The 26,619-nt window shown below is 38.9% G+C and overlaps 1 protein-coding gene across 1 annotated transcript in view; it reads right to left on the bottom strand.

Annotated features, from left to right (window-relative positions):
- Positions 1 to 26,619, bottom strand: part of LOC111528052 (armadillo repeat-containing protein 4) — a 162,718-nt gene that overhangs the window by 30,565 nt on the left and 105,534 nt on the right. The window contains exons 10-11 of the mRNA XM_026448211.1: positions 24,309 to 24,497; positions 22,506 to 22,727 (exon numbers count right to left, since the gene is read on the bottom strand). Coding sequence (XP_026303996.1) covers positions 22,506 to 22,727; positions 24,309 to 24,497 — 411 coding nt within the window. The remainder of the gene's footprint in view (positions 1 to 22,505; positions 22,728 to 24,308; positions 24,498 to 26,619) is intronic.

The raw sequence follows: 26,619 nt of genomic DNA, 5'->3' as shown, positions 1-26,619 counted from the left end.
AATAATAATTACTAAAGCTAATTGTACATATACCCTTCGATCCAGCAATTCTGCTCCTGGGCATATACTCAACATCAGTTGGTGCTTATATGCACCAAAATACATGTCCAGAAGCTCATAGCAGCACTATTTTTAATAGACCCTTTGAATATGTAGAAGATCCTAAAACAAAAGATTCATGTTCAAATTATCCTTCATAAATTTCTCAAGATGTTGGATAAGTGCTGTATGATTTGTAAACAATATCTGTGATTACATTTAAGGCAACATGTTATATATTCCCTAGAATAAACTAGAAACTTGTATCTAAAATAAATTAGAAAACCATATCTGGAAAAAATTAGAAACTGGTGTCACAGTTTGTTTTTTTAAAAAATAAGCTGAAGCTGTTTACTGTGGAGTGCAAAGTCTAAAATAAAAACAGCCTATCTGCAACAAATCTGGGCATGAAAATCCTGAAGGTTTAGAAAAGATCGAGCTGAATCAATAGTAATGTACAAACCATTACAGTGATCTATAAAAATATACAAAGCTTGAATACAATTGTAGCGGATGCTGTAGTGTGCCACCCAGCATAACTGGGTAGAAAAGCAACGGGCTGATGCAGAATGGCTCTACATATTCCTGATTAACTGAAAGGTAACTGTAAAACTTAGCATTGAGGGCCGGGCATGGTGGCTCATGCCTGTAATCCCAGCACTTTGAGAAGCCAAGGCAAGTGGATCACTTGAGGTCAGGAGTTTGAGACCAGCCTGACCAACATGATGAAACACTGCCTACACTAAAAATACAGAAAAGTTAGCTGGATGTGGTGGCATGTGCCTGTAATCCCAGCCACTCAGGAGGCTGAGGCAGAAGAATCGTTTGAACTTGGGAGGCAGAGATGCAGTGAGCCAAGATCATGCCACTGCACTCCTACCTGGGTGACAGAGCAATACTCTGTCTCAAAACAAAACAAAACAAAAAACTTAGCATTGAAAATTAAGAATATTAATAGCCTGAAGATGCAATAGACATAAATATAAAGATTTGCTTTTTAAAAAAATCATAAAGAATCTGGTTTAAACTTCATATACTATAACTACTACTAACAACAATGTTTAATTCTGCCCAACATGGTCACACCTGTAATCCCAGCACTTTGGGAAGCTGAGGTGGGAGGATCGCTTGAGGCTGAGTTCAAGACTGACCTGGGCAACACAACAAGACCCCATCTCTACAAACAATAAAAAAATTAGCCAGGTATGCTGACATGCACCTGCAGTCCCAGCTACTGGGGAGGCCAAGGCAGATAGACCACTTGACAGGAGTTAGAGGCTTCAGTGAACTATGATCATGCCACTGTACTCCAACCTAGACAACAGCGCAAGACCCTGGCTCAAACCAAAAAAGTTTAATTGGCATAAATTAAGAATATACACCAGCTGCAAGAGCAGCAAGGGGGTTGGAAAATTGCTAAAACTGAAAAGAGAAATGGAGCCCTTGGGGTGGATTTTCAAAAGAGGATGTGGGAGTTCTAACAGGAAGGGCAGACATCATTCCAACATGAAGCAAGCAAACTCTCTGCCAAGTCCCCCTCCTTTTTGTGCTCTCTCCTATAAAGCAGAGTTTCTCAACCAGGCTCAGTCCTTCAGAAACAACCACAAGCCTAGGAGTCCACACACATGTGTGCATTGGGCACTTGAGCTTTACCTTCCAATGGTGGTTCAGAGAACAGCCTCTAAACCCACGTTTCTTGAGTCCTTTCCTTATGACCTGAGTGATTTGGGGAAAGTTATTTAATCTTTATGAAACTCAGTTTCTTTATCTGTAAAACTGAGAAAATAACAATTTCCAACTCAATAGGTTATGGAGAAGATTGAATAAAAGACTCTGTGTGTGACAAGAGTTCCAAGATGGCTGAATAGGAACAGCTCCAGTCTACAGCTCCCAGCATGAGCAACACAGAAGACGGGTGATTTCTGCATTTCCAACTGAGGTACTGGGTTCATCTCACTGGGGCATGTTGGACAGTGGGTACAGGACAGTGGGTGCAGCCCACTGAGCGAGAGCCAAAGCAGGGCGAGGCATCGCCTCACCCGGGAAGTGCAAGGGATAAGGGAATTCCCTTTCCTAGTCAAGAGAAACTGTGACACACAGCACCTGGAAAATTGGGTCACTCCCACCCTAATACTGTGCTTTTCCAAGGGTCTTAGCTAATGGCTCACCAGGAGATTCTATCCCGTGCCTGGCTAGGAGGGTCCCATGCCCACGGGGCTCCCTCATTGCTAGCACAGTAGTCTGAGATCTAACTGCAAGGTGGCAGTGAGGTTGGGGGAGGGGTGCCTGCCATTGCTGAGGCTTGAGTAGGTAAACAAAGCGGCCAGGAAGCTCGAACTGGGTGGAGCCCACCACAGCTTAAGGAGGCCTGCCTGCCTCTGTAGACTCCATCTCTGGGGACAGGGCATAGCCAAACAAAAGGCAGCAGAAACCTCTGCAGATTTAAATGTATCTGTCTGAAAGCTTTGAAGAGAGTAGTGGTTCTCGCCAGCAATGAAACAAAGCTGGATGGAGAATGACTTTGACAAGTTGAGAGAAGAAGGCTCGAGAAACTCAAACATCTGGGAGCTGAAGGAAGAAGTTCGAACCCATCGCAAAGAAGCTAAAAACCTTGAAAAAAGATTAGACGAATGGCTAACTAGAATAACCAATGTAGAGAAGTCCTTAAATGACCTGACAGAGCTGAAAACCATGGCACGAGAACTATATGACAAATGCACAAGCTTCAGTAACCGATTCGATCAACTGGAAGAAAGGGTATCAATGACTAAAGATCAAATGAATGAAATGAAGTGAGAAGAGAAGTTTAGAGAAAAAAGAGTAAAAAGAAATGAACAAAGCCTCCAGGAAATATGGGACTATGTGAAAATACCAAATCTACGTCTGATTAGTGTACCCGAAAGTGATGCAGAGAATGGAACCAAGTTGGAAAACTCTCTGCAGTATATTATCCAGGAGAACTTCCCCAATCTAGCAAGGCAGGCCAACATTCAAATTCAGGAAATACAGAGAATGCCACAAAGATACTCCTCGAGAAGAGCAACTCCAAGACACATAATTGTCAGATTCACCAAAGTTGAAATGAAGGAAAAAATGTTAAGGACAGCCAGAGAGAAGGATCAGGTTACCCACAAAGGGAAGCCCATCAGACGAAGAGCGGATCTCTCAGCAGAAACTCTACAAGCCAGAAGAGAGTGGGGGCCAATATTCAACATTCCAAAAGAAAAGAATTTTCAACCCAGAATTTCATATCCAGCCAAACTAAGTTTCATAAGTGAAGGAGAAATAAAATCCTTTACAGACAAGCAAATGCTGAGAGATTTTGTCACCACCAGGCCTGCCCTACAAGAGCTCCTGAAGGAAGCACTAAACATGGAAAGGAACAACCGGTACCAGTCACTGCAAAAACATGCCAAAATGTAAAGACCAGCAGTGCTAGGAAGAAACTGCATCAATTAACGAGCAAAACAGCCAGCTAACATCATACTGACAGGATCAAATTCACACATAACAATTAACCTTATTGACAATATTAACCTTAAATGTAAATGGATTAAATGCTCCAATTAAAAGACACAAATGGCAAATTGGATAAAGAGTCAAGACCCATCAATGTCCTCTATTCAGGAGACCCATCTCACGTGCAGAGACACACATAGGCTCAAAATGGATGGAGGAAGATCTACCAAGCAAATGGAAAACAAAAAAAGGCAGGGGTTATAATCCTAGTCTCTGATAAAACAGATTTTAAACCAACAAAGATCAAAAGAGACAAAGAAGGCCATTACATAATGGTAAAGGGATCAATTCAACAACAAGAGCTAATTATCCTAAATATATATGCACCTAATACAGGAGCACCCAGATTCATAAAGCAAGTCCTTAAAGACTTACAAAGAGAATTAGACTCTGACACAATAATAATGGGAGACTTTAACACCCCACTGTCAATGTTAGACAGATCAGTGAGACAGAAAGTTAACAAGGATATCCAGGAATTGAACTCAGCTCTTCACCAAGCAGACCTAATAGACATCAACAGAACTCTGCACCCCAAATCAACAGAATATACATTCTTCTCAGCACCACATTGCACTTATTCCAAAATTGACCACATAGCTGAAAGTAAAGCACTCCTCAGCAAATGTAAAAGAACAGAAATTATAACAAACTGTCTCTCAGACCACGGTGGAATCAAAGTAGAACTCAAGATTAAGAAACTCACTCAAAACTGCACAACTACATGGAAACTGAACAACCCGCTCCTGAATGACTACTGGGTACATAACGAAATGAAGGCAGAAGTAAAGATGTTCTTTGAAACCAATGAGAACAAAATACAACATACCAGAATCTCTGGGACACATTTAAAGCAGCGTGTAGGGGAAATTTATAGCCCTAAATGCCCACAAGAGAAAGCAGGAAAGATCTAAAATTGACACCCTAACATCACAATTAAAAGAACCAGTGAAGCAAGAGCAAACACATTCAAAAGCTAGCAGAAGGCAAGAAATAACTAAGATCAGAGCAGAACTGAAGGAGATAGAGACACAAAAAACCCTCCAAAAAATCAATGAATCCAGGAGTTGGTGTTTTGAAAAGATTAACAAAATTGATAGACTGCTAGCAAGACTAATAAAAAAGAAAAGAGAGAAGAATCAAATAGACGCAACAAAAAATGATAAAGGGGGTATCACCACTGACCCCACAGAAATACAAACTACCATCAGAGAATACTATAAATACCTCTATGCAAATAAACTAAAAAATCTAGAAGAAATGGATAAACTCCTGGACACATACACTCTCCCAAGACTAAACCAGGAAGAAGTTGAATCCCTGAATAGACCAATAATAGGCTCTGAAATTGAGGCAATAATTATAGCCTACCAACCAAAAAGAGTCCAGGACCAGACGGATTCACAGCCAAATTCTACCAGAGGTACAAGGAGGAGCTGGTACCATTCCTTCTGAAACTATTCCAATCAATAGAAAAAGAGGGAATCCTCCCTAACTCATTTTATGAGGCCAACATCATCCTGATACCAAAGTCTGGCAGAGACACAACAAAAAAAGAGAATTTCCTGATGAACATCGATGCAAAAATCCTCAATAAAATACTGGCAAACCGAATCCAGCAGCACATCAAAAAACTTATCCACCATGATCAAGTGGGCTTCATCCCTGGGATGCAAGACTGGTTCAACATATGCAAATTAATAAACATGATCCAGCATATAAACAGAACCAAAGACAAAAATCATATGATTAAGAACATTCCATGATCATGGATAGGAAGCATCAATATTGTGAAAATGGCCATACTGCCCAAAGTGATTTATAGATTCAATGCCATCCCCATTAAGCTACCAATGACTTTCTTCACAGAATTGGAAAAAACTACTTTAAAGTTCACATGGAACCAAAAAAGAGCCCACAGTGCCAAGACAAGCCTAAGTCAAAAGAACAAAACTGGAGGCATCATGGTACCTGACTTCAAACTATACCATAAGGCTACAGAAACCAAAACAGCATGGTACTGGTACCAAAACAGAGATATAGACCAATGGAACAGAACAGAGCCCTCAGAAATAATACCAGACATCTACAACCATCTGATCTTTGACAAACCTGACCAAAACAAGAAATGGGGAAATGATTCCCTATTTAATAAATAGTGCTGGGAAAACTGGCTAGCCATAAATAGAAAGCTGAAACTGGATCCCTTCCTTACACCTTATACGAAAATTAATTCAAGATGGATTAGAGACTTAAATGTTAGACCTAAAACCATAAAAACCCTAGAAGAAAACCTAGGTAACACCATTCAGGACATAGGCCTAGGCAAGGACTTCCTGTCTAAAACACCAAAAGCAATGGCAACAAAAGCCAAAACTCACAAATGGGATCTAATTAAACTAAAGAGCTTCTGCACAGCAAAAGAAACTACCATCAGAGTGAACAGGGAACCTACAGAATGGGAGAACATTTTTGCAATCTACTCATCTGACAAAGGGCTAATATCTAGAACCTATAAAGAACTCAGTCAAATTTACAAGAAAAAAACAAACAACTCCATCAAAAAGTGGGCAAAGGATATGAACAGACACTTATCAAAAGAAGACATTTATGTAGCCAACAGACACATGAATAAATGCTCATCATCACTCGCCATCAGAGAAATGCAAATGAAAACCACAATGAGATACCATCTCACACCAGTTAGAATGGCAATCATTAAAAAGTCAGGAAACAACAGGTGCTGGAGAGGATGTGGAGAAATAGGAACACTTTTACACTGTTGGTGGGACTGTAAACTAGTTCAACCATTGTGGAAGACAGTGTGGCAATTCCTCAAAGATCTAGAACTAGAAATACCATTTGAGTCAGTGATCTCATTACTAGGTATATACCCAAAGGATTATAAATCATGCTGCCACAAAGACACATGCACACATATGTTTATTGCAGCACTATTCACAATAGCAAAGACTCGGAACCAAGCCAAATGTACATCAATGATAGACTGCATTAAGAAAATATGGCACATAAATACCATGGAATACTATGCAGTCATAAAAAAGGATGAGTTCATGTCCTTTGTAGGGACATGGATGCAGCTGGAAACCATCATTCTCAGCAAACTATTGCAAGAATGAAAAAACCAAACACTGCATGTTCTCACTCACAGGTGGGAACTGAACAATGAGAACACTTGGACACAGGAAGGGAAACATCACACACCAGGGCCTGTCGTGGGGTGGGGGTAGAGGGGAGGGATAGCATCAGGAGATATACCTAATGTAAATGACGAGTTAATGGGTGCAGCACACCAACATGGCACATGTATACATATGTAACAAACCTACATGTTGTGCACATGTATCCTAGAACTTAAAGTATAATAAAAAAAATTTTTTAAAAAGTACTCTGTGTAAATATGCTTTTAGAATAAATGTCTGGCACCCAGGAAGCTGAAAAAGCAAAAATGATATGACTTTCATTATTATCTTGCTCTTTTGCTACACTTAGGCTTTTCTTTTTCATTTCTTCTCACTTGTAGCTCTAAGAATGGGAGGAAGATTTATTTGGCTAGCGATGGGGTGGTGGCGAAGGAGTTGGATTGGACTTAGCAGAAGCAAGGTGGATCCATTATAGTGAAGTAGAGCTTGCTTGGATGAAGAAGACAAGTATTCTATTAGCTCAGCCCCTCCTAGGCACATTCAATTTTCCCAAGTGCTCCTGGATATTTTGGAAGTCAGCTGAATCATCTCAGAGGTAAAAGCATTGCCTAGCGCTCCCCAAGGAAAAATGAAAAAAAGAGGGAAAAAAGTGGCTTTAAAGAATCATCCTCCAGTATAAAAATCAGGATGAGAATTCTTAATTCCTACTGAAGAGAATCTGATTTTGCAAACTTCCCTATCATAGAGGAGCAAAGTGCTAAATAAATGTGAAAAAAAAAGCTCCTAATGGGTTTCATAAACAGAACCATTAAAGGGCAGCATGGCCAAGTGCAGTAATTTTCAATTCTTTTTAAAGTCGCAAAAACTACTCTAAAATAGGAGCTTGTGCACGATTCTAATATGTAAAATAGAAAAAGTAGCTGCTCTAATTGCAGTAGGTAAACCACCCAGCAACAGCTCTGAGTACCAGCCCCTGATCTCTGTCAGGGGAACCCAGAGTTCCTTGAGTCATGGTTTGAAATCTACTAATCAAATGGACACAGCACTAAAGTGAACATTATAATAATGTATGATGTTACATCATATATTGATTGTGTAGGTTTAGATACTTCACTAATTTGGGCCTTAGTTTCCTCATCTGCAAACTGTGTGTTTAAAATGAAAACATTTGCTGGGCGCAGTGGCTCACACCTGTAATTCCAACACTTTGGGAGGCCAAGGCAGGTGAATCCTTGGAGTCAGGAGTTTGAGACCAGCTGGCCAACATGGTGAAACCCCATCTCTATTAAAAACACAAAAATTAGACAGCCGTGGTGGCAGGTGCCTATAATCCCAGCTACTCAGGAGGCTGAGGCATAAGAATCGCTTGAATCTGAGAGGTGGAGGTTGCAGTGAGCTGATATTCGTGCCACTACACTCCAGCCTGGGTGACAGAGCAAGACTCCGTCTCAATAAATAAACAAACATCTACATAAATAAATAAATAAATAAATAAATAAAATGGAAACCTTGGCTTTGCCAGCCCTAACTTTCTATGAATTTATTCTCTAAGAGAAAATATCAAAAGAAAAGACTGCGTCATGTTAAGATGGAGTAACAGGGACTGGATTTACCTTCCTGTCTAAAATAATTTAAAAATGGGAAAAAATCTGTGAAACAACAACTTTTAAAATATTGGAGATCAGACAACCAAAGATATTGATTCTTAAGAGAAGGAAAACAAAAAAGGTAAGCCCTAAGATTGACCCAGACTAACTAACTCCAGGGAGAATGTTTATAGGCTACAGCACAGGGAAGGAGAGCCCAGACAAAGCTTGACAGTCTCTCCAAGTTGAGGAGACAGAGCTGGAAGTCTGGGAGAACCACAACCACTAGAGTCTTCAGGGCAGATAATGGAGATTGGGGAGCCAAACAGAGAACCCCGGGGTCTGCAGAAGGTGCCTCTTGAATATTCGGCTCAGTAGTGATTAGCACCTGTATGAGGAGAAACTGTTTGAGGGCAGGAAAAGAATAATCTTCTAAACTTCTACAAGGGGAGGGACAGTGTCCATCCACCACTCAGAGTGGAAGGCTTCATAATGCACAGGTAGAGTAGCCAGAGGTCTCGCCTCAATAGTGGGAAAAAATTATCCCTACCCTAGTCTTGCTAACAAAGCATAAAAGTAAGAACTGAAAGGATCAAATTGTTTCAAAATAGCAATCTGCGTCTTAGAACAAAGCTCGGGAATATTTATAGATATCCTGTTCCCCCAAAAAACAAAAACCGAGCACTCAACATGCTAACATTCAAGGAACTGAAAGCAACCCAGAAATGATATTAGAATTGGATTACATATGAAATTAGAAAAAGACTCAACATGTCAAGCAGAGACACGAAAAATGTGAAAGGAAATCCAAATCAAATGTCGATAGTATTGCAGATGTAAAACACACTAGATAGCAAAAAAGGCAAATTAAACATTGCAGGAAAAAAAATAGTGAGCTTGAACACAACTAAAAAATTCCTAATTTAAAAAGTAGAAAAAATGTAACAAAATAAACGAAGTCTCAGGGAGCTGTGGGAAAACTTTCAGCAACTAAGAGAGCTGTGGGAAAACATTTACCTATATTTTCACCAAATATAGGTGATAGTGGAGTTTGCAAGGACAGTAAAAAGGGAAGAGGATGGAAACATATTTGAAGAAATAATGGCTGAAAATTTTCTAAATGTGATGAAAACCATAAGCCCACACATCTCAGAAGCTTAGCAAACTCCAAGCACAAGAAACATGAAGGAAACTACACAAGGCCCATCATAATCAAATTTCTCAAAACCAGTGAAAATGATGAAATCTTAAAAACAGCCAACGCGAAAAGATGCATGACATACAGAGGAACAAACATAAGGATGATAACAGATTTCCTCTCTTAAACAATGCAAGTGAGAATAAAATGGAGCACCATGTTTAAAGTTAGGAAAGAAAAAATTTCAGCATAAAATTCTATACCTAGCAAAAATATTTTTCGAAAACAAAGACAAAATAAAAAGTCTTTTTTAGATATCTAAGACCTGAATGAATTCATCATAAACAAAATTGCACTACCAGGAATGTTAAAAGTCTTTTAGGCAGAAGGAAAATGATACCAGAGGAAAATCTGCATTACAGAAAGGAATAAATAGCACTGGAAAAAATAACTATGAAGGTAAGTAGAAAAGATATTTTCCTGTCTATTTAAATCTCTGAGAAAGACAATTGTTTACAGTCAAAAACAAGAACAATACAGTTGAGCTTATAATGCTTGTAGGAATCAAATGTATGATAAAAATAGCATAAAAGCGAGGAGGGCAAAAATGGAAGCATATGGTTGTACAATTCTTAAATTATATGTTAATATGTATAACATTACTAGAAGTTACATTATACTGAATTAAATACATATGCTTTGAACTCTAAAGCAATCACTAAATGACAACACGGAATAATAACTAATAAGCCAAACATGAGATAAAATGAAATGATAAAATCTTCAAATAATCCAAGAGGAGATAGAAAAAGAGGAGTAAAGAGAAAGAGCAGACGGGAAAAATAGAAAACAAATAACAAGATGGTACATTTAAAGCTAACCATGGCTGGGCACAGTGGCTCACGCCTGTAATCCCAGCACTTTCAGAGGTGGAGGTGGGTGGATCACCTGAGGTCAGGAGTTTGAGACCAGCCTGACCAACATGGCGAAATCCCGTCTCTACTAAAAATACAAAAAGTAGCCAGGCGTGGTGGCACCAGCCTGTAATCCCAGCTACTCAAGAGGCTGAGTCAGGAGAATCGCTTGAACTCAGGAGGCGGAAGTTGCAGTGAGCTCAGATTGCACCACTGCATTCCAGCCTGGGTGACAGAGTAAGACTCAGTCTCAGGAAAAAAAAAAAGCTAACCATGTCAATATCACATTAAATGTAAATAGTGTAACCACTTCCCCTCCCAATAAAGGCAGAGGTTGTATAAAAGATTGAATAAAAATGTAAGCCCTGGCCAGGTGTGGTGGCTCACACCTGTAATCCCAGCACTTTGGGAGGCCGAGGCCAGCAGATCATGAGGTCAGCAGATTGAGAACATCCTGGCTAACATGGTGAAACCCCTTCTCTACCAAAAATACAAAAATTAGCTGGGCATGGTGGTGCGTGCCTGTAATCCCAGCTACTCAGGAGGCTGAGGCAGGAGAATCGCTTGAATCCGGGAGGTGGAGGTTGCAGTAAGCTGAGATTGCGTCACTGCACTCCAGCCTGGTGACATGACGAGACGCTGTCTCTAAATAAATAAATAAATAAATAAATAAATAAATAAATAAATAAATAAGTAGTAAGCCCTAACTATATGCTGCCTACAATTATCCACTTTAAGTAAAAAGATACAAATATGATTAAAGGATAGAAAAAGGTATAAAACTTTAGTATGCTAATTAATATTAGTACCCTCTCAAAAAAAAAGGGTGTGTATATTAGTATCAAAAATGATTACAAAACAAAGAATATGACCAAGAATAAAGATGACCATTTTATAACAATAAAGAGGGATTTGAGAGAACATAATATTTCTAAATATATACGCACCTAATAAAAGAGCTTCAAAATATAAAAAGAAAAAACTGATATAACTTCAGAGAGAAATGGACAAATCCACAATAATTGATAGAACAAGTAGGAAATCAATAAAGATGTAGAATGATTGAATAATATCGACCAACTCAATCTTAGTAAACTTCACAGAACACTATACCCAACCATATTAGAATACTCAACCATATCAGAATGCTCATTCTTTTTTAAGGACATGTTGAACAATAACAAGATAAATAATGTTCCAGGTCATTCCAAAAAATTTTTAAATATTCAAGTAATACAATGCATGTTTTCCAACTATAATGTAATTACATAAATCAATAACAGAAAGGTCACTGGAAAATCCCCAAATGGTTGGAAACTAAATGACACAGTTCTAAAAACACACTTCTAAATAATTCATAGGTCAAAGAAGAAATCAAACAGGAAATTATATAAAGTGTTTTTACTGATTGAAAATGAAACACAACATATAAAAATTTCTGGGATGCAACTAGAGCAGCATTAGAGATAAAGTGCTAGCACTAAGTGCCTCTGTTAGAAAAGAATACGTGTCTAATAATTATCTTAGTTTTCACCTTAAGAAACCAGACGAAGGATAGCAAATAAAACCCTACATTGGCCGGGTGCGGTGGCTCACACCTGTAATCCCAGAATTCTGGGAGGCCGAGGCAGGCGGATCATCTAGGTCAGGAATTCGAGATCAGCCTGACCAACATGATGAAAACCCGACTCTACTAAAAATACAAAAGTTAGCCAGGCATGGTGGCACATGCCTGTAATCCCAGCTACTTGGGAGGCTGAGGCAGGAGAATTCCTTGAACCCAGGAGGCGGAGGTTGCAGTAAGCCAAAATCATGCCACTGTACTCCAGCCTGGGCAACAAAGAGTGAAACTCCACCTCAAAAACAAAACAAAACAACAACAACAACAACAACAAACCCTACATTAAGCAGAAGAAAGGAAGAAAGAATGATCATGTTGGAAATCAGTGAAATAGAAAACAGAAAAATAGAGAAAATCAATAAAGCCAAAAGTGATTATTTCAGAAGATCAATACAATTGATAGAGTTCTAGCTAGAATTTTTGTCTTCTCTTTGATCCTAAGCAAAGAAAAGACAAGTTTACCAATATCAGAAATAAAAAAGGTTCCATAGCTATAGATTCTACATACAATAAAAGAATAAAGGATTATTATGAACAGTGTTATGCCAATCCGTTTGACAACTTAGGTAAAATAAACTAAATTCTTGAAAGACATAAGCTACCACATCTGATTTAAAAAGAAATAACCTCAATAGCCCTACATTGGTTAAAGAAATTAGATTTGTAATTTAAAACATTCCACAAACAAAAACATTATGTTCAGATGGCTTTACTTGTGAATTGTACCAAATATCTACAATATTTAAGGAGAAAAAAATAGCAGTACTATAAATCTTTTCCAGAAAATTGCAGAGCAAGGGATGCTTCCTGACTCATTCATTGAAGCCAGCATGACCTGATACAAAAGCAAAGACACTGCAAGGAAAGAATACCACACACCAATATCTCTCATGAGCATAGATTCAAAATTCTGAACAACATTTTTGCAAATTGAGTTCAATAATGTATAAAAAGAGTAACATATCATGGTCAAGTAGGTTTTTCCCAACAATAGTGAGTTGGTTTAACATTCGGGCACCAATCAATATGGTCATGATAATAACAAACCAAAAAAGAAAAAATAATAAGATAATCTCAATAGGTATAGAAAAAGCATTTGAGAAAATCTAGTATATATATTCTTGATTTCTAAAATTCTCATCAAAGCAGTAATAGAAGGGAACTTTCCAACATGATAGAGGTCACCTAAAAAAACTGAAAGCTAACATAAAGCTTAATGGTGAAAGACTGAATGCACTCCCCCAAGATAGGGAATAAGATGAGGGTATTTGTTCTTATCACTTCTTTTCAATATTGTGTAGGTCAACTATCACTACGCAAAATGCTTGGGACTAAAAGTGTTTCAAATTTTCAGATTTCAGCATATTTGCATATACAGAATATCTTGGGTGTGGGACATGAGTCTAAACACAAAATTCATTTATGTTTTGTATGTACCTTATATACACATAGCCTGAAGGTAACTTGATATAATATTTTAAATAATACTGTATGTGAAACAAAGTTTCACTGTGTTTTGACTGCAGTTAGTCATGTGACATCAAGTGTGGAATCTTCCCCTTGTGGCATCATACTGGCACTCAAAGAAATTCAGATTTTGCAGAATTTTGGATGTCAGATTTTAGATTAGGGATGTTCAACCTGCACAGGAGTTTCCAGCCAGTGCAATCTGGCAAGAAAAATAATTAAAAGGCAGTCAGGTTTAAAAGGAAAAAGAAAAACTGTTTATTCACAGATGACATGATTGTTTATGTGACATGCTGAGAAACTACAATGTGTTTTTGTATAGCTCAAAATCACAAAATGAAACATTATTTTTACATTTTTCTATTGTAAATAATAAAAATAATAGCAACAGTAACAGTAAAACAAAGAAGATTCTGCAACAGAGACTCTATTGACCCATAAAACCTAAAATATTTATTATCTTGCCTTTTAGAGAAAAGGTTTGTTGATTTCTGGTCTATGTAGAAAGTTTGATGGAATCTAAAAACCTACTAGAATAAGTGAGTTCAGCAAGATTGGAAGACACGAGATTAACATACATATTCTATTTCTACATCATACCAATAAACAATCAGAAATTGACATTTTAAAAATACCATTTACAGTAACATCAAAATGTTAAACATATATGGATAAATCTGACAAAGATTTGAATGACCTGTACACTCTAAACTATAAAATGTTACTGAAAGGTTAAGACTTGAATTAACAAAAGTATCCCTTGTTCGTGATTGGGGAAAGTTAATATTGTTAAGACATCGATATTCCCCCCAAAATACATAAATTCAACAGCATTCCAATCAAAATCCCAGAAAGCATTTCCTGTATAACTTGGCAAACTGATTTTAAAATTCCTGTGGAAATGTAAAGGCACTAGAGTAACCCAAACAACTTTGAATAAAGAATTAGGTAGGAAGACTTATCCTACCTAATTTTACTTTTGTAAAGCCACAGTAATTAAAACTGTGTGGTACTGGCATAAATATAGACAAATATAACAATGGAACAAAAACGTATATCAAATTGATTTTTATTTTTGTTAATTAATTAATTTATTTAATTTTTTTTGAGACAGGACCTGACTCTGTTGCCCAGGCTGGAATGCAGTGGTGTGATCACGGCTTACCACAGCCTCAACTTCCCAGGCTCAAGTGATCCCCCACTTCAGCCTTCCTGGTAGCTTGGACTACTGGTGCACAACACCATGCGTGGCTAATATTTTGTGTGTGGAGGTCAGGGGGATGGGGTCTTACTATGTTGCCCAGGCTGGTCTCAAACTCCTAAGGCTAATCAATCCTCCTGCCTTGGCTTCCCAAAGTACTGGGATTACAGGCATGAGCCACTGTGCCTGGCTCAGTTGTTTTTGTTAATTGCAAAAGAAATTCAGTGAGAAAAGGACAAACAGTTTTTTCAACAAATGCTGCTAATATGCCCTCCAAATGAACTTTGATTCATAATTAGCATCACAAGAAAGTTTACTTAAATGGGTCATAGACTAAAAGTGAAAAACCAAAAATTATAAAATTTCAAAAGAAAGCATGAAATCCTTGTGACCATGTGTTAGGCAAATATTTCTTGGATATGCAACCAAAACTACAATTCATTAAAAAAAAAAAAAGGACTTCATCAACATTAAAAACTTCTGCTCTTCAAAAGACACAGTTAAGAGAATGAAAGACTAGCTACTGACTGGGAGAAAATATTTGCAAATTACACATTGGTAAGCAACCAGAATGCATACAGAACTCTCAAAACTCAATAATAAGAAAACAAACAACCCAATCAAAAAGTGGTCAAAAAATGTGAACACTTTGCCCAAGGAGTTATACAGCTGATATACAAGCACGTAAGAAGATGTCCACATCATTAATTATTAGGAAAATTGAAATTGAAATCATAAGATACCATGACGTACCTATTAGAAAGTCTAAAATCAAAAAGACTGGCCATACCAAGTGTTGGCAGGGATGCTTTCCTACACAGCTGGTGGGAATGCAAAAATGACACGCTTTGGAAAACGGTCTGGCAATTCTTTAAAAAGTTAAAGGTACACATACTGTATGATCCAGCCATTCACTCCTGTGTATTTACTTAAGAGAAGAGGAAGCAAATATCCACCCAATGACTTGTACATGAATGTTTGTAGCAGCTTTATTTGTAACAACCCAAATTGGAAATAAATATTCATTAACAAATGAAAGGCGGTTGGGCACAGTGGCTTACACCTGTAATCCCAGCATTTTGGGAGGACGAGATGGGCAGATCACTTGAGGTCAAAAGTTCGAGACCAGTCTGGCCAACATGGCAAAACCCAGTCTCTACCAAAAATATAAAAATTAGCCCGGTGTGGTGGTGCACGCCTGAAACCCCAGCTACTCGGGAGGCTGAGGCAAGAGAATTGCTTGAGCCAAGAAGGTAGAGGTTGCAGTGAGTCCAGATCGCGCCACTGCACTCCAGCCTGGGCCACAGAGAGAGATTCTGTCACAAAACAAAACTAAACAAAACCAAAAAGAAAGGATAACCAAATTATGATAATTTCATACAACGGACTACCACTCAGTGATAAAAGAGTTGATTGATCCACGTAAGAACGTGAATGAATGTGAAAATAAGTAAGCTGAGTGAGGGAAACCAAACCAAAAACCAAGTACTTATAGTAGGAACCCATTTTTCTTAAGTTCTAGAAAATGAAAACTTATCTATATTGACAGAAAGCAGACCAGTGATTGGCCCAGGCAGAGTGGAGCAGGAGACAGGGATTATGAAAGGGTACTGGGAAATTTTGGGTGATCATCATTTTGGTTTGGTAATAGTTTCATGTATATGTGTGGGTATATGCATATATATGTCAAAATCCATCAAACTGTACACCTTAAATATGTGCATGTGTATGTCAATTATTCCTTAAAGCTGTCAAGATTTCTTAAAATTAAAAAAAATGAAATAAGAAAAGCAGTTGATGTACGTATGATATTAAAGTTAAACATGATGAACTAAACTCTAACTTACTAGACCCCTTCAGTAATCATGAACTTCTTTCTCGCTTTACAGGAGAAATACAAATAAAAAGAAAAAAGCCAATCAGAAACAAGTCTGTTTATTACTCTGTATGTAGTATATATTCATCGATACCAATTGATTAGGATCAGTAAAAGATTTCATCTAGTTATTAAGTTATTTAATAGCACATCACCTAGTAAACTCTTCTTGGCACTCCAAGGAAAGTCTGGAATGGGAGAAAAGCACTCAAAACTACAGCGACATTAAGAGTTTTAATTAACAGAAAATATATTTAGATAAAAAATTAAGTATACGGGCACTTAATGAGTGTTTCTAGGTGACCTTAGTATCTAAAATCCGTTTACTTGACTCGCAAACATTAGCAGTATTTTTTTTTTTTTTTTTCCTGTGCTAGGCTTCAAAAATGATGGGTGTGTTTGCATCTGGGATCATCTTTCTGGCCCTCTGGAACGCCAGTACATGTACTGAGCCTAGGAGGCAGCGAGCCTGTTGGCTGTACCAATTCAGCAGTTCCAGTTGAACTGCTCTCCACTCACTCTGCCAATGCTGGACATACTTCTGATTGTATTTGTCTGCAATCTCTTCAATTTCCTGTCTTTCAGAAAGTTATAAGCCATGATGTAGTTTTCACTTGCCTGGTATAGACATTTGCAAAAACAAATCCAATGTCACCATGGGGAAAGAAGCTTGACGCCTTTAATAGGTGCTCATCAGTTTTCTACTTGATCACTTTTTCTGTCCTAGGAAAGGGCTTGCCTTGATGAATTTTTTCCTGCAATTTATTCTTCCCCATTACTCTCCTATGCTACAGTTTTGTTATAATTAGCAAATAACTCGGATACCTCTTAGACTTCTCATATTTTCCACATAGTTTCCAACAAATTTGCATCCACATTCACAAGGTTTTGTAATGGTACAAATCCCTGGGCTGATACATTTGAAAAGGAGGTCTGTGCAAAATCATAAAGAGAATAGGATTGAATACTCCTATCACACTGTATTAGAGGGAATTGATTAACACATTTAGAAGAGATTTTTACCTCTTCTAAACACAAGCTGATTTTTCAACGTAATTGGATCAGGAAATCCTTGTTGACCTCTTAGCAGTATTTAAATACAAACTCTTCTGAAACTTGCTCTTCCTTTGGCTTCTAGAACTCCTGGTTAACCTCGTAACTTCTCCAGTCTAGTCTGACAGCACTTCTTCCTAGTTTACATGCCCCGAAAGTGAAAATGTAGATATTTCCCAGGCTTCTCTAAACTCTCTGCCAAAAACATCTCCTCCACTCTCATTAATGGTTTAATAACCCCTGTTGATAATTTCCAAATCTCTCCACTCTCCCCTCTGGAATTGCACGGTCCGGCAAGGAAACCGCTAGCCACTGGTGTGCTCTTAAAATGTGGCTAGTGAGGCCGGGCGCGGTGGCTCACGCCTATAATCCCAGCACTTTAGGAGGCCCAGGCGGGCGGATTACTAGGTCAGGAGACCGAGACCATCCTGGCTAACACAGTGAAACCCCGTCTCTACTAAAGAATACAAAAAATTAGCCAGGCGTAGTGGCAAGCGCCTGTAGTCCCAGCTACTCGGGAGGCTGAGACAGAATGGCGTGAACCCAGGAGGCGGAGGTTGCGGTGAGCCGAGATTGCGCCACTGCACTCCAGCCTGGGGCACAGCAAGACTCCGTCTCACCAAATCTACGTGAAGATGACAAGAATAAGTGGCTAGTGCAAGCTGAGATATACTGGAAAACACACAAGAGATTTTGAAGACTTGGGTACAAAGGCCGAGGTGGGTGGATCACCTGAGGTCAGGAGTTCGAGACCGGCCTAGCCAACATGGTGAAACCCTGTTTCTACTAAAAATACAAAAATTAGTCGGGCATGGTGGCGGGTGCCTGTAATCCCAGCTACTCAGGAGGCTGAGGCAGGAGAATCGCTCAAACCCAGGAGGCGGGGGTTGCAGTGAGCGGAGATTCAGCCATTGCACTCCAGCCTGGGCAACAAGACTGAAACTCCGTCTCAAAAATAAATCAATAATAATAATATAAAGTATCTTAAGTAATTTTTATATTGATTATATGTTGAAATAACAATATTTTGGATATACACAGTTTATCCTTGAACAACAAAAGTTTAAACTGCACGAGTCCACTTATATGTGGATTTTCTTCAGCCTCTGCCACTCCTGAGACAGTGAGACCAACCCCTCTTCTTCCTCCTCCTCTTCAGCCTACTCTACGTGAAGATGACAAGGATGAAGACCTTTATGATGATCTACTTCCACTTAATAAACAGTAAATAGATTTTCTCTTCCTTATGATTCCCTTAACACTTTTCTTCCTCTAGCTAATTTTATTGTACTAATACATAATACATATAACATACGAAATACGTATTAATCATCTGTTGATGTTTTTGATCAACAGTTGGCTATTAGCAGTTAAGTTCTGGTACAGTCAAAAGTTATATGTGGATTTTGACAGTGTAGTGGGTCTCCACCCCTAACTCCTGCATTGTTCAAGGGTCAAGTGTATTGGGTTAAATATATTACTAAAATTAATTTCACCTTTTCCTTTTTTCTTTTCTTAAAGTGTGACTGCTAGAAAATTTAATATCACATACGTGGCACATGTGACATTTCTGCTGGACAGCGCTGCTCTGCACCTAAAATTTAAACTGACGATTCAAACTGAACACATTAGAAACTGACTCATCATATTCCAGACCCTGCTCCGTCACTGTCGGGACAGAATAAACCTCAGCCTTCAGGAGACAGACACACCGCATTACATCGGCCACTGCTGTTGAGGAAATTGTCTAACAAAGCAGCTAATCCTAGGATCAATTACTTATGAATAGGTGACAGGGTGACTCTGGTCATTGTCAAAGAGCCTGTCAACATTCAGTCGTTGGCAGCTGCAGCAGGAATGTTTGTACAACTGGAAAATAACATGACAAGCATTTGACAAGAAGCGGGCAGCAGGAGTTAGGAACAAAGACACCCAGGGTTTTGCCAAAATACTGGATAAAATTTACCTGCATTCAAAGTCAGAAATGTTAGCAGTCACACATGTAATTGTGACACATTCTTTGCAGGTAATTGAACCACCCCGATGTGCCAAAATATTTTGCTCATAAACTCTTCCTCTTCCTCTTCGTCTAGACTGAAATCTGGAATCATTTTTTTACTAGGCTTTCCTTTATTCCCATATCCAAGCAACTATCAAATTATGATTCTACCAACACCCAGTATGCCACACCTACATTTTTTCCTCCTTAAAGAAAACCAGAGCAAGGAAACACAGGTTGTTATGCTTCCCCCATGACCCCACAAGTTCTGGGGCTCAGAACAGAGTAGGAAAAAGAGGTTGAGAGAGACAATCTCCAGGTTGCATATTTTTGCTGGTAACACAGCATGGTAAGGTCTGCCTCTATGTTACTGCAGGGTAATTTACAAAAAGTACCCCATTCTTTACAGTTTTCCTCCAGTAGAAATAACAGGTTGTTGGAAATGCAAACAGACTAAAGAGAAAGGTCCCCAAGAAACCCAAGGATAATCTGGGAAAGGCTCTAGAACACAACAGACACCATTTTCCTTCTTTGCTTTTTTCTTTTCTGTCCTTCACTCTAAATCTTTCTTATTGCCTTACTTTTTCTAATTCTACAGTTTCTCTTTACAGAAACTTTCCTACCTGTGTGGGTGGGCAAACATAGTTTGATCACTTTACAAGGTAGGATAATATTCATAAATGATTTTGGATTATCTATTGGCTTGCATCTGAAGAAATCATTGTGAGTTGCATATACACCAGGCATTTATGTCAACTGAACCATTACATGTACACCTTAATACTTTTTTTTTTTTTTTTTTTTGAGACAGAGTCTCACTCTATCACCCAGGCTGGAGTGCAGTGGCAGTGGTGCACTCAGCTTACTGCAACCTCCACCTCCCAGGTTCAAGCAATTCTCCTGCCTCAGTCTCCCGAGTAGCTGGGGCTACAGGTGCGTGCCAATACATTTTAAAACTTTTTGAGCTTAAACTAACTGGCAATTGTCTAAGCATATGCTATATGTCAGACACTTCTACCTGGCTACTTAAATAGTTTTCTTTTTTTTTTTTTAAGACTGCATACTTAGGTTGTGCAAGTCCCTGTTCAATAAAAGTATGCATACTTTTAAATTAGAAATATCTTCCTTTTTGAAATGAGAACACAGTCATATTGAGACAATGGCCTTTTTAGCATTCTTGAACAACTCGAAGTTAATGTTCCAATATGTTTTTTTTTTTTTTTTTTTTTTTTTTTTGAGATGGAGTCTCGCTCTGTCGCCCAGGCTGGAGTGCAGTGGCCTGATCTCAGCTCACTGCAAGCTCCGCCTCCCGGGTTCACGCCATTCTCCTGCCTCAGCCTCCCGAGTTGCTGGGACTACAGGCGCCGCCACGTCGCCCGGCTAGTTTTTTGTAGTTTTTAGTAGAGACGGGATTTCACCGTGTTAGCCAGGATGGTCTCGATCTCCTGACCTCGTGATCCGCCCGTCTCGGCCTCCCAAAGTGCTGGGATTACAGGCTTGAGCCACCGCGCCCGGCCTCCAATATGTTTTTTATAATCTACTTTTAAAACTTGTTACTTAGTTTAAAAGATTTTTTTTTTGGCCAGATTTTTGCTTGAAGAAACTAATCTGGCCTAATTTACATGCCGTAAAAACAGATTTATAATGGAAAGGTTGACACATTCAAACATAAATTGAGTTTAATTTCAGAAAAATTAACATCATATTCTCCCACTGGAATAGATTTCAAGAATTAATTAAAATAATTGCCTCAAAAATTACCAATTGGTATGTTATGAGTACGATTCCTCCTAAGATGTTTCATATCTGGCATATCTAGATTTGACTAGATATGACTAACTGGAGTTTTTAACTCTTAGCTAAAACAACAAGTCCACTTTGGGCATCTATTTTAAGATGTAAATGCATCTGGTTGTCATAGGCTCCAAATGAAGGTAATAAACAGTAAAATGATATTGTACAAGGAAACAGGCTATAGAAAAGAACTAATATTTTAAATCAAATTTTCCTAATACATGTAAGCTGTTCATGTACTCTAAATATTTTTATATTTATTGCCAGCAGAATATCTAGGTAGTTTGCAATGTGTAGATAAGTTAGAGTCTCTTTACAGAAACTTTCCTAATTGTCTACTGATGCACAGATTTAAACAAACGAACATGTCTTTGAATCTATCCATTGTCGTTATGGTTTAGACTGACAAGCTCCACCTATTTATTGTTTCAGCCAGTTCCTTTGGTGTTTAGTTGGTGCCTATGGTTGTCTCTATCCTTTATTATTTATGTGTTAAGTAAACACTATAGCCAATAGAATTGTGAATACTACTGTTTGTTCATATGCTGTACATTTTCTTTCATCAATATCAAATTACGAAATGATTATTTTACTAAGGACATTTCTATGCTTTAATTTAGAAAAATTCTATCTCCGTACAACTTTTCTGCAGCATAAATCATCGTAACACACTGGCTGGGCATTGTGGCTCACTCCTGTAATGCCAGCACTTTGGGAGGCCAAAGCAGGAGGATCACTTGAGGCCAGCAGTTCAAGATCAGCCAGGGCTGTATGGCAAGACCCTGTCTGTATACAAAATTAAAAGAATTAGCCAGGTATGGTGGCATGCACCTGTAGTCCTTGCTACTTGGGAGGGTGAGGCAGGAGGATCACTTGAGCCCAGGAGTTCAAGGCTGCAGTGAACTATAATTGCACCACTATACTCCAGCCTGGTCAACCCAGCGAGACTTTGTTTAAAAAGAAAAAAAAAAAAATCTTGGTAATGCATGGCTTGAATGCAGGCATGATGCAGCAGGCAGGAACTTTTGTGTCTCTGAATACCTCCTTTAGAGAAATCTTAGTGATGCCTAAGTTTCTTTCCAGCCTACATTTACCACCAAACTTGGACTAAACCACAAAGTCATTCAACTGTACCTTTACTGCACCATTCTCATGCATGGTGATGCAGTTATCAGCATCTTCTGAGAGTTGGTACAAGGCCTGAGCTGTCGCCCGATGCACGTTGGTGTCATTCGATTTCAGGTAACGCACTAGTGGAGCCACTGCTTTGTGCTCACCGAAGGCCACTCTATTCCTGCCCCACATACAGCAACGTGAAATAGCTTCTGCTAGATGATGTCTCAATTTATTGTTATTCTGTGCAAAGGAAAATGAATTGGGATCTGTGCATTGTAATGACCCTGCAAGATCATGTCGATAAGCACTTTATGCTTATTAACCATTAAGACACCAATGAGTGTAGAGAGAAGGGCCAGCTGGCTGACTACCTAGGCGATGTCTTGAAGGAACTAGTCTTTTTTAGACGGAGTCTCACTCTGTTGCCCAGGCTGAAGTGCTGTGGTGCAATCACAGCTCACTGCAACTTGCCTCCTGGGTTCAAGCGATTCTCATGCCTCAGCCTCCCATGTAGCTGGGATTACAAGTGTCCACCACCACGTCCAGCTAATTTTTATATTTTTAGTAGAGAAGGGGTTTCACCACGTTGGCCAGGCTGGTCTTGAACACCTGGCCTCAAGTGATCCACTTGCCTTGGCCTCCAAAAGTGCTGAGATTACAGGCGTGAGCCACTGCACCCAGCTGAAGGAACTAGACTTTTGGTAGGGTCACCCATGGACCAATGTTCAATCTTGAGTTGTCTTCTTATGAACTGAATGTAGTCAGTGCACTCAAAGGTGACCAAGCATCTGACATTAGTCATTAGCTCAAGGCTAGATTTTCTTTAGAGTAAGTCTACTACACAGCACAAAATTACAGATTAGCAAGTTGTTTTGTAATCCAAATATTTAAAGAATATTGGATATTCTTAAAGGAATTATGCACTTAACTGGGATAAGTGGACTGACTCGATTTCTCCACCCTAGGAATACATCAATATCAGTAATACCTCTTGGTTCCCTTGGCTCCTAAGAGGGAGAAGAGAGTGCAGCAAATCTGAAGACACATTTTGGGTCTTCCATTTTTCTTTCTCTATTTTTTGATGCAGCCTATATCCTTCTTTGTATATGTAATTGCCTTGTATGGGCATACTATAACCGAATCGAATGGTTTTGTGTTTATTAAGAGTACTATTCTCTTGATTCAGGCAACAACTTGGTGTCCTTAACTGAATCTGACAGATACTCTTAGGAACTCAAAGTCTTCTAGACCAACCATCCTTCCAGGGTCTGAATTTCTGCTCTATGACTTTTCTGCCAAGTGTAGTGCAAACTATGCTCAACTACCTCTGGTCATGATGAAGTCATTGTCTCTCAAGGCCGCTTATTCTGTCTGGCCCAGCTCTGGATAAACAATGCAATCATTGCCAAAGTCTTGCAGCTCAAGAATGCCATCGACTGAAGCTTGCTAAGCTGGGGGAGGCACATTTGACTTCTAACGTTGGCATGAACAACCATCAAGAATCATAACCATGATGGTGGTGGTGAAGATGATAGTTAACACTTACATAGTAGTGCTTGTATTTGCCACTTTACTTGCCAGTGGCAAATAAGAAACAGCTTCTATTTTACAAGGATCTTGTAATATTAACATTTTATAGTTTAAAATACACTTTCACATATGTCTCAGAGAAACTAAATGAGTTGACCAAATCTCATACCTCATTAGCAATGAGTATTAAACTTGAATCCAGGTTTCTGGACTGAAAACTCATTGTTTTCATCATTACACCATGATATCTCAGGACAATATGCATGTAAAACAAAAAGATATGTTACTTACCGTATTTGCCAGCTTGGACAACAAAGGAACAACTCCATGATCTGTAATAACAGCTAAATTTTCTTGATCTTTTGCTATGTTGGTAATGGCAGCACATACACTTGCCAAGACTTCTTTGTTATCTGATTTCAGTAAATTGACAATAAGTTCCAAACCACCGACAAAGGAACGAACCATTTCCCCAGCATCCTAGACAAAAATAAAAATAAAGGTGGTATTAAAACTAAGCCTACATTTAAGCATTTTTTAAGAGGCAAAAAGTAACAATACAGCTGTGAGGCACATCTTTGGCATGAAAGACTACTTCAGCTTAATTTATTTCTATATTACATATTATTTCTACATGTATATGTATAAAGTATGTGTGTGTACATATGTATAAGTCTATATACATATATAGTACATATAAAAATTCAGTTTCAACAAATATTTATTGAATAACTATTACATGAGAGTCACTGTGTTAGCTACTGAGGATATCAAAGTTATTAAAGTACAGTTGATTCTTACTATTTGCAGTAGCTTTGTTCTGTAAAGTAACTGCAAACACTGGATTAGCCAATACTAAACTGTTTCTCTTAGGAGAAATATAGGATTAGGTTCCTGCAAGCCTCTGGCTACAACATTTTCATCAGTTGATGGATGCATAACCTTGTTTTATGTGTATTTCTGTTTGAAGACACCTGATTTCATATATATTGTTCATTCATTCACATTGAACTCATGGCCAAGAGCATTACAGCTCATGCAGTGGAGCTTATTTAACACAGATATTTTCTCTTTCAGGCACACCACAGCCTTCTTGCACTTACAAACCATAGGCAGCACCTCAGCACCACATCTGGGACCATTGCGAACAGTGAAATAACCAACAAAAACAAAAATCCAAAAATTATGGCACTAAATGGACTGCAAAATGGACACTTGCTTACAGTATGAGAACTGAAACAAGAAGGCAGAGAATCGCCTTCTTCAACCCCAGCTGAGAACGTGTGCATTGGACAATTCACATATTTCACTTCTCTGAGCACATCCAAGAATGACCGTATTGATTAGGGGGTTACAAGTAAATTTGAGCAAGTAGGCAAATTCCCAAGGAGAATCTGAATAATGTGGATCGACTCTATATATTCTTTTGCCACCATGTTGCTTACAACTGGTGGGGAGGACGGGCATTAAGAAATTACAAGAATAACAAATAGCACTGGAGGGAGGAGGAGATGAAGAGATGACACATCCATACAATGACGGAACCTCAACTAATATAAAGGTTCAAGGGCTGACTCGCCAAGGCCTAAGGGACAAAGAGTTATCCAGCATGAAAGGGATGCTGATTGGACAAATCATCATGTTGCATAGATCTGAGAGTGAGAGAGAAGGTGATTTTTTTTTTTTTCTAGTTCAGAATGACTGGAGTAAAAAATAGGAAAGGCAGCATGAGAGAAAGTGAGACTTAAGAGGTGAGATCTTGAAGGGTCTCACCTTTAAGATCCTTCGGGAGGCATCTTGGTAAAGAGTTTGGAGTTCATTTTTAAGGGCATTGGAAAGTCCCTGAAGAGGCTGAAGTGTGGGGGGGAGGATTTTTATAAATTTTGTATCTTAGAAGATTTCTCAGAATTACAGGGTGCAGGGTTGGGTGGACGTAAAAAATGGTGTAGGGAACACGGGGCTATTTCACTAGTCCATATGGGAAGTGGTGATGGTTTGGGTAGAGGGTGGTGGTCTCTGCCTGGAGAGAAGAGTGTGGATTTGGGAATCTTGCTTGGAGAAGATAGAAATGAGTGATTCGAGATGATTCCCACGTCTCTGGCTCAACTTAGTAGGGCTAATGTTGGAAAAGTTGGTTTGGTTTTGCTTGGTTTGGTTTTCTTGGGGTGGCATATGGTATTAGAAGACCTAATTTGAATGAAGTACCCATAGACGTTTAAGTGGAACTATCTAGGATGCAGATGAATGTATATGGGTTTCTGGAGCTTAGGAAAAAAAAAAAAAAAAAAAAGCAAAAAAACAGGCTGGAAGTGGAGATTTGGAATTCATCAGAATAAAGACTGTAACTAAAGCCATGCAGATTAGAGAGTGGGGAGTGAGGTGAGAGTGGGGAGTGAGGTGAGTGGGGAGTGAGGTGAGTGGGGAGTGAGGTGAGTGGGGAGTGAAGTGAGAAGGGAGTGAGGTGAGAGTGGGGAGTGAGGTGTGAGTGGGGAGTGAGGTGAATGGGGAGTGAGGTGTGAATGGGGAGTCAGGTGTGAATGGGGAGTGAGGTGAGTGCATAGTGAGGTGTGAGTGGGGAGTGAGGTGAGTGGGGAGTGAGGTG

The sequence above is a fragment of the Piliocolobus tephrosceles genome, chromosome 9 (assembly GCF_002776525.5).
Source record: "Piliocolobus tephrosceles isolate RC106 chromosome 9, ASM277652v3, whole genome shotgun sequence".
NCBI classification, from domain to species: domain Eukaryota; kingdom Metazoa; phylum Chordata; class Mammalia; order Primates; family Cercopithecidae; genus Piliocolobus; species Piliocolobus tephrosceles.
Note: the sequence above shows the minus strand (reverse complement) of the source record. Positions and strands in the feature narration are given on the sequence as shown.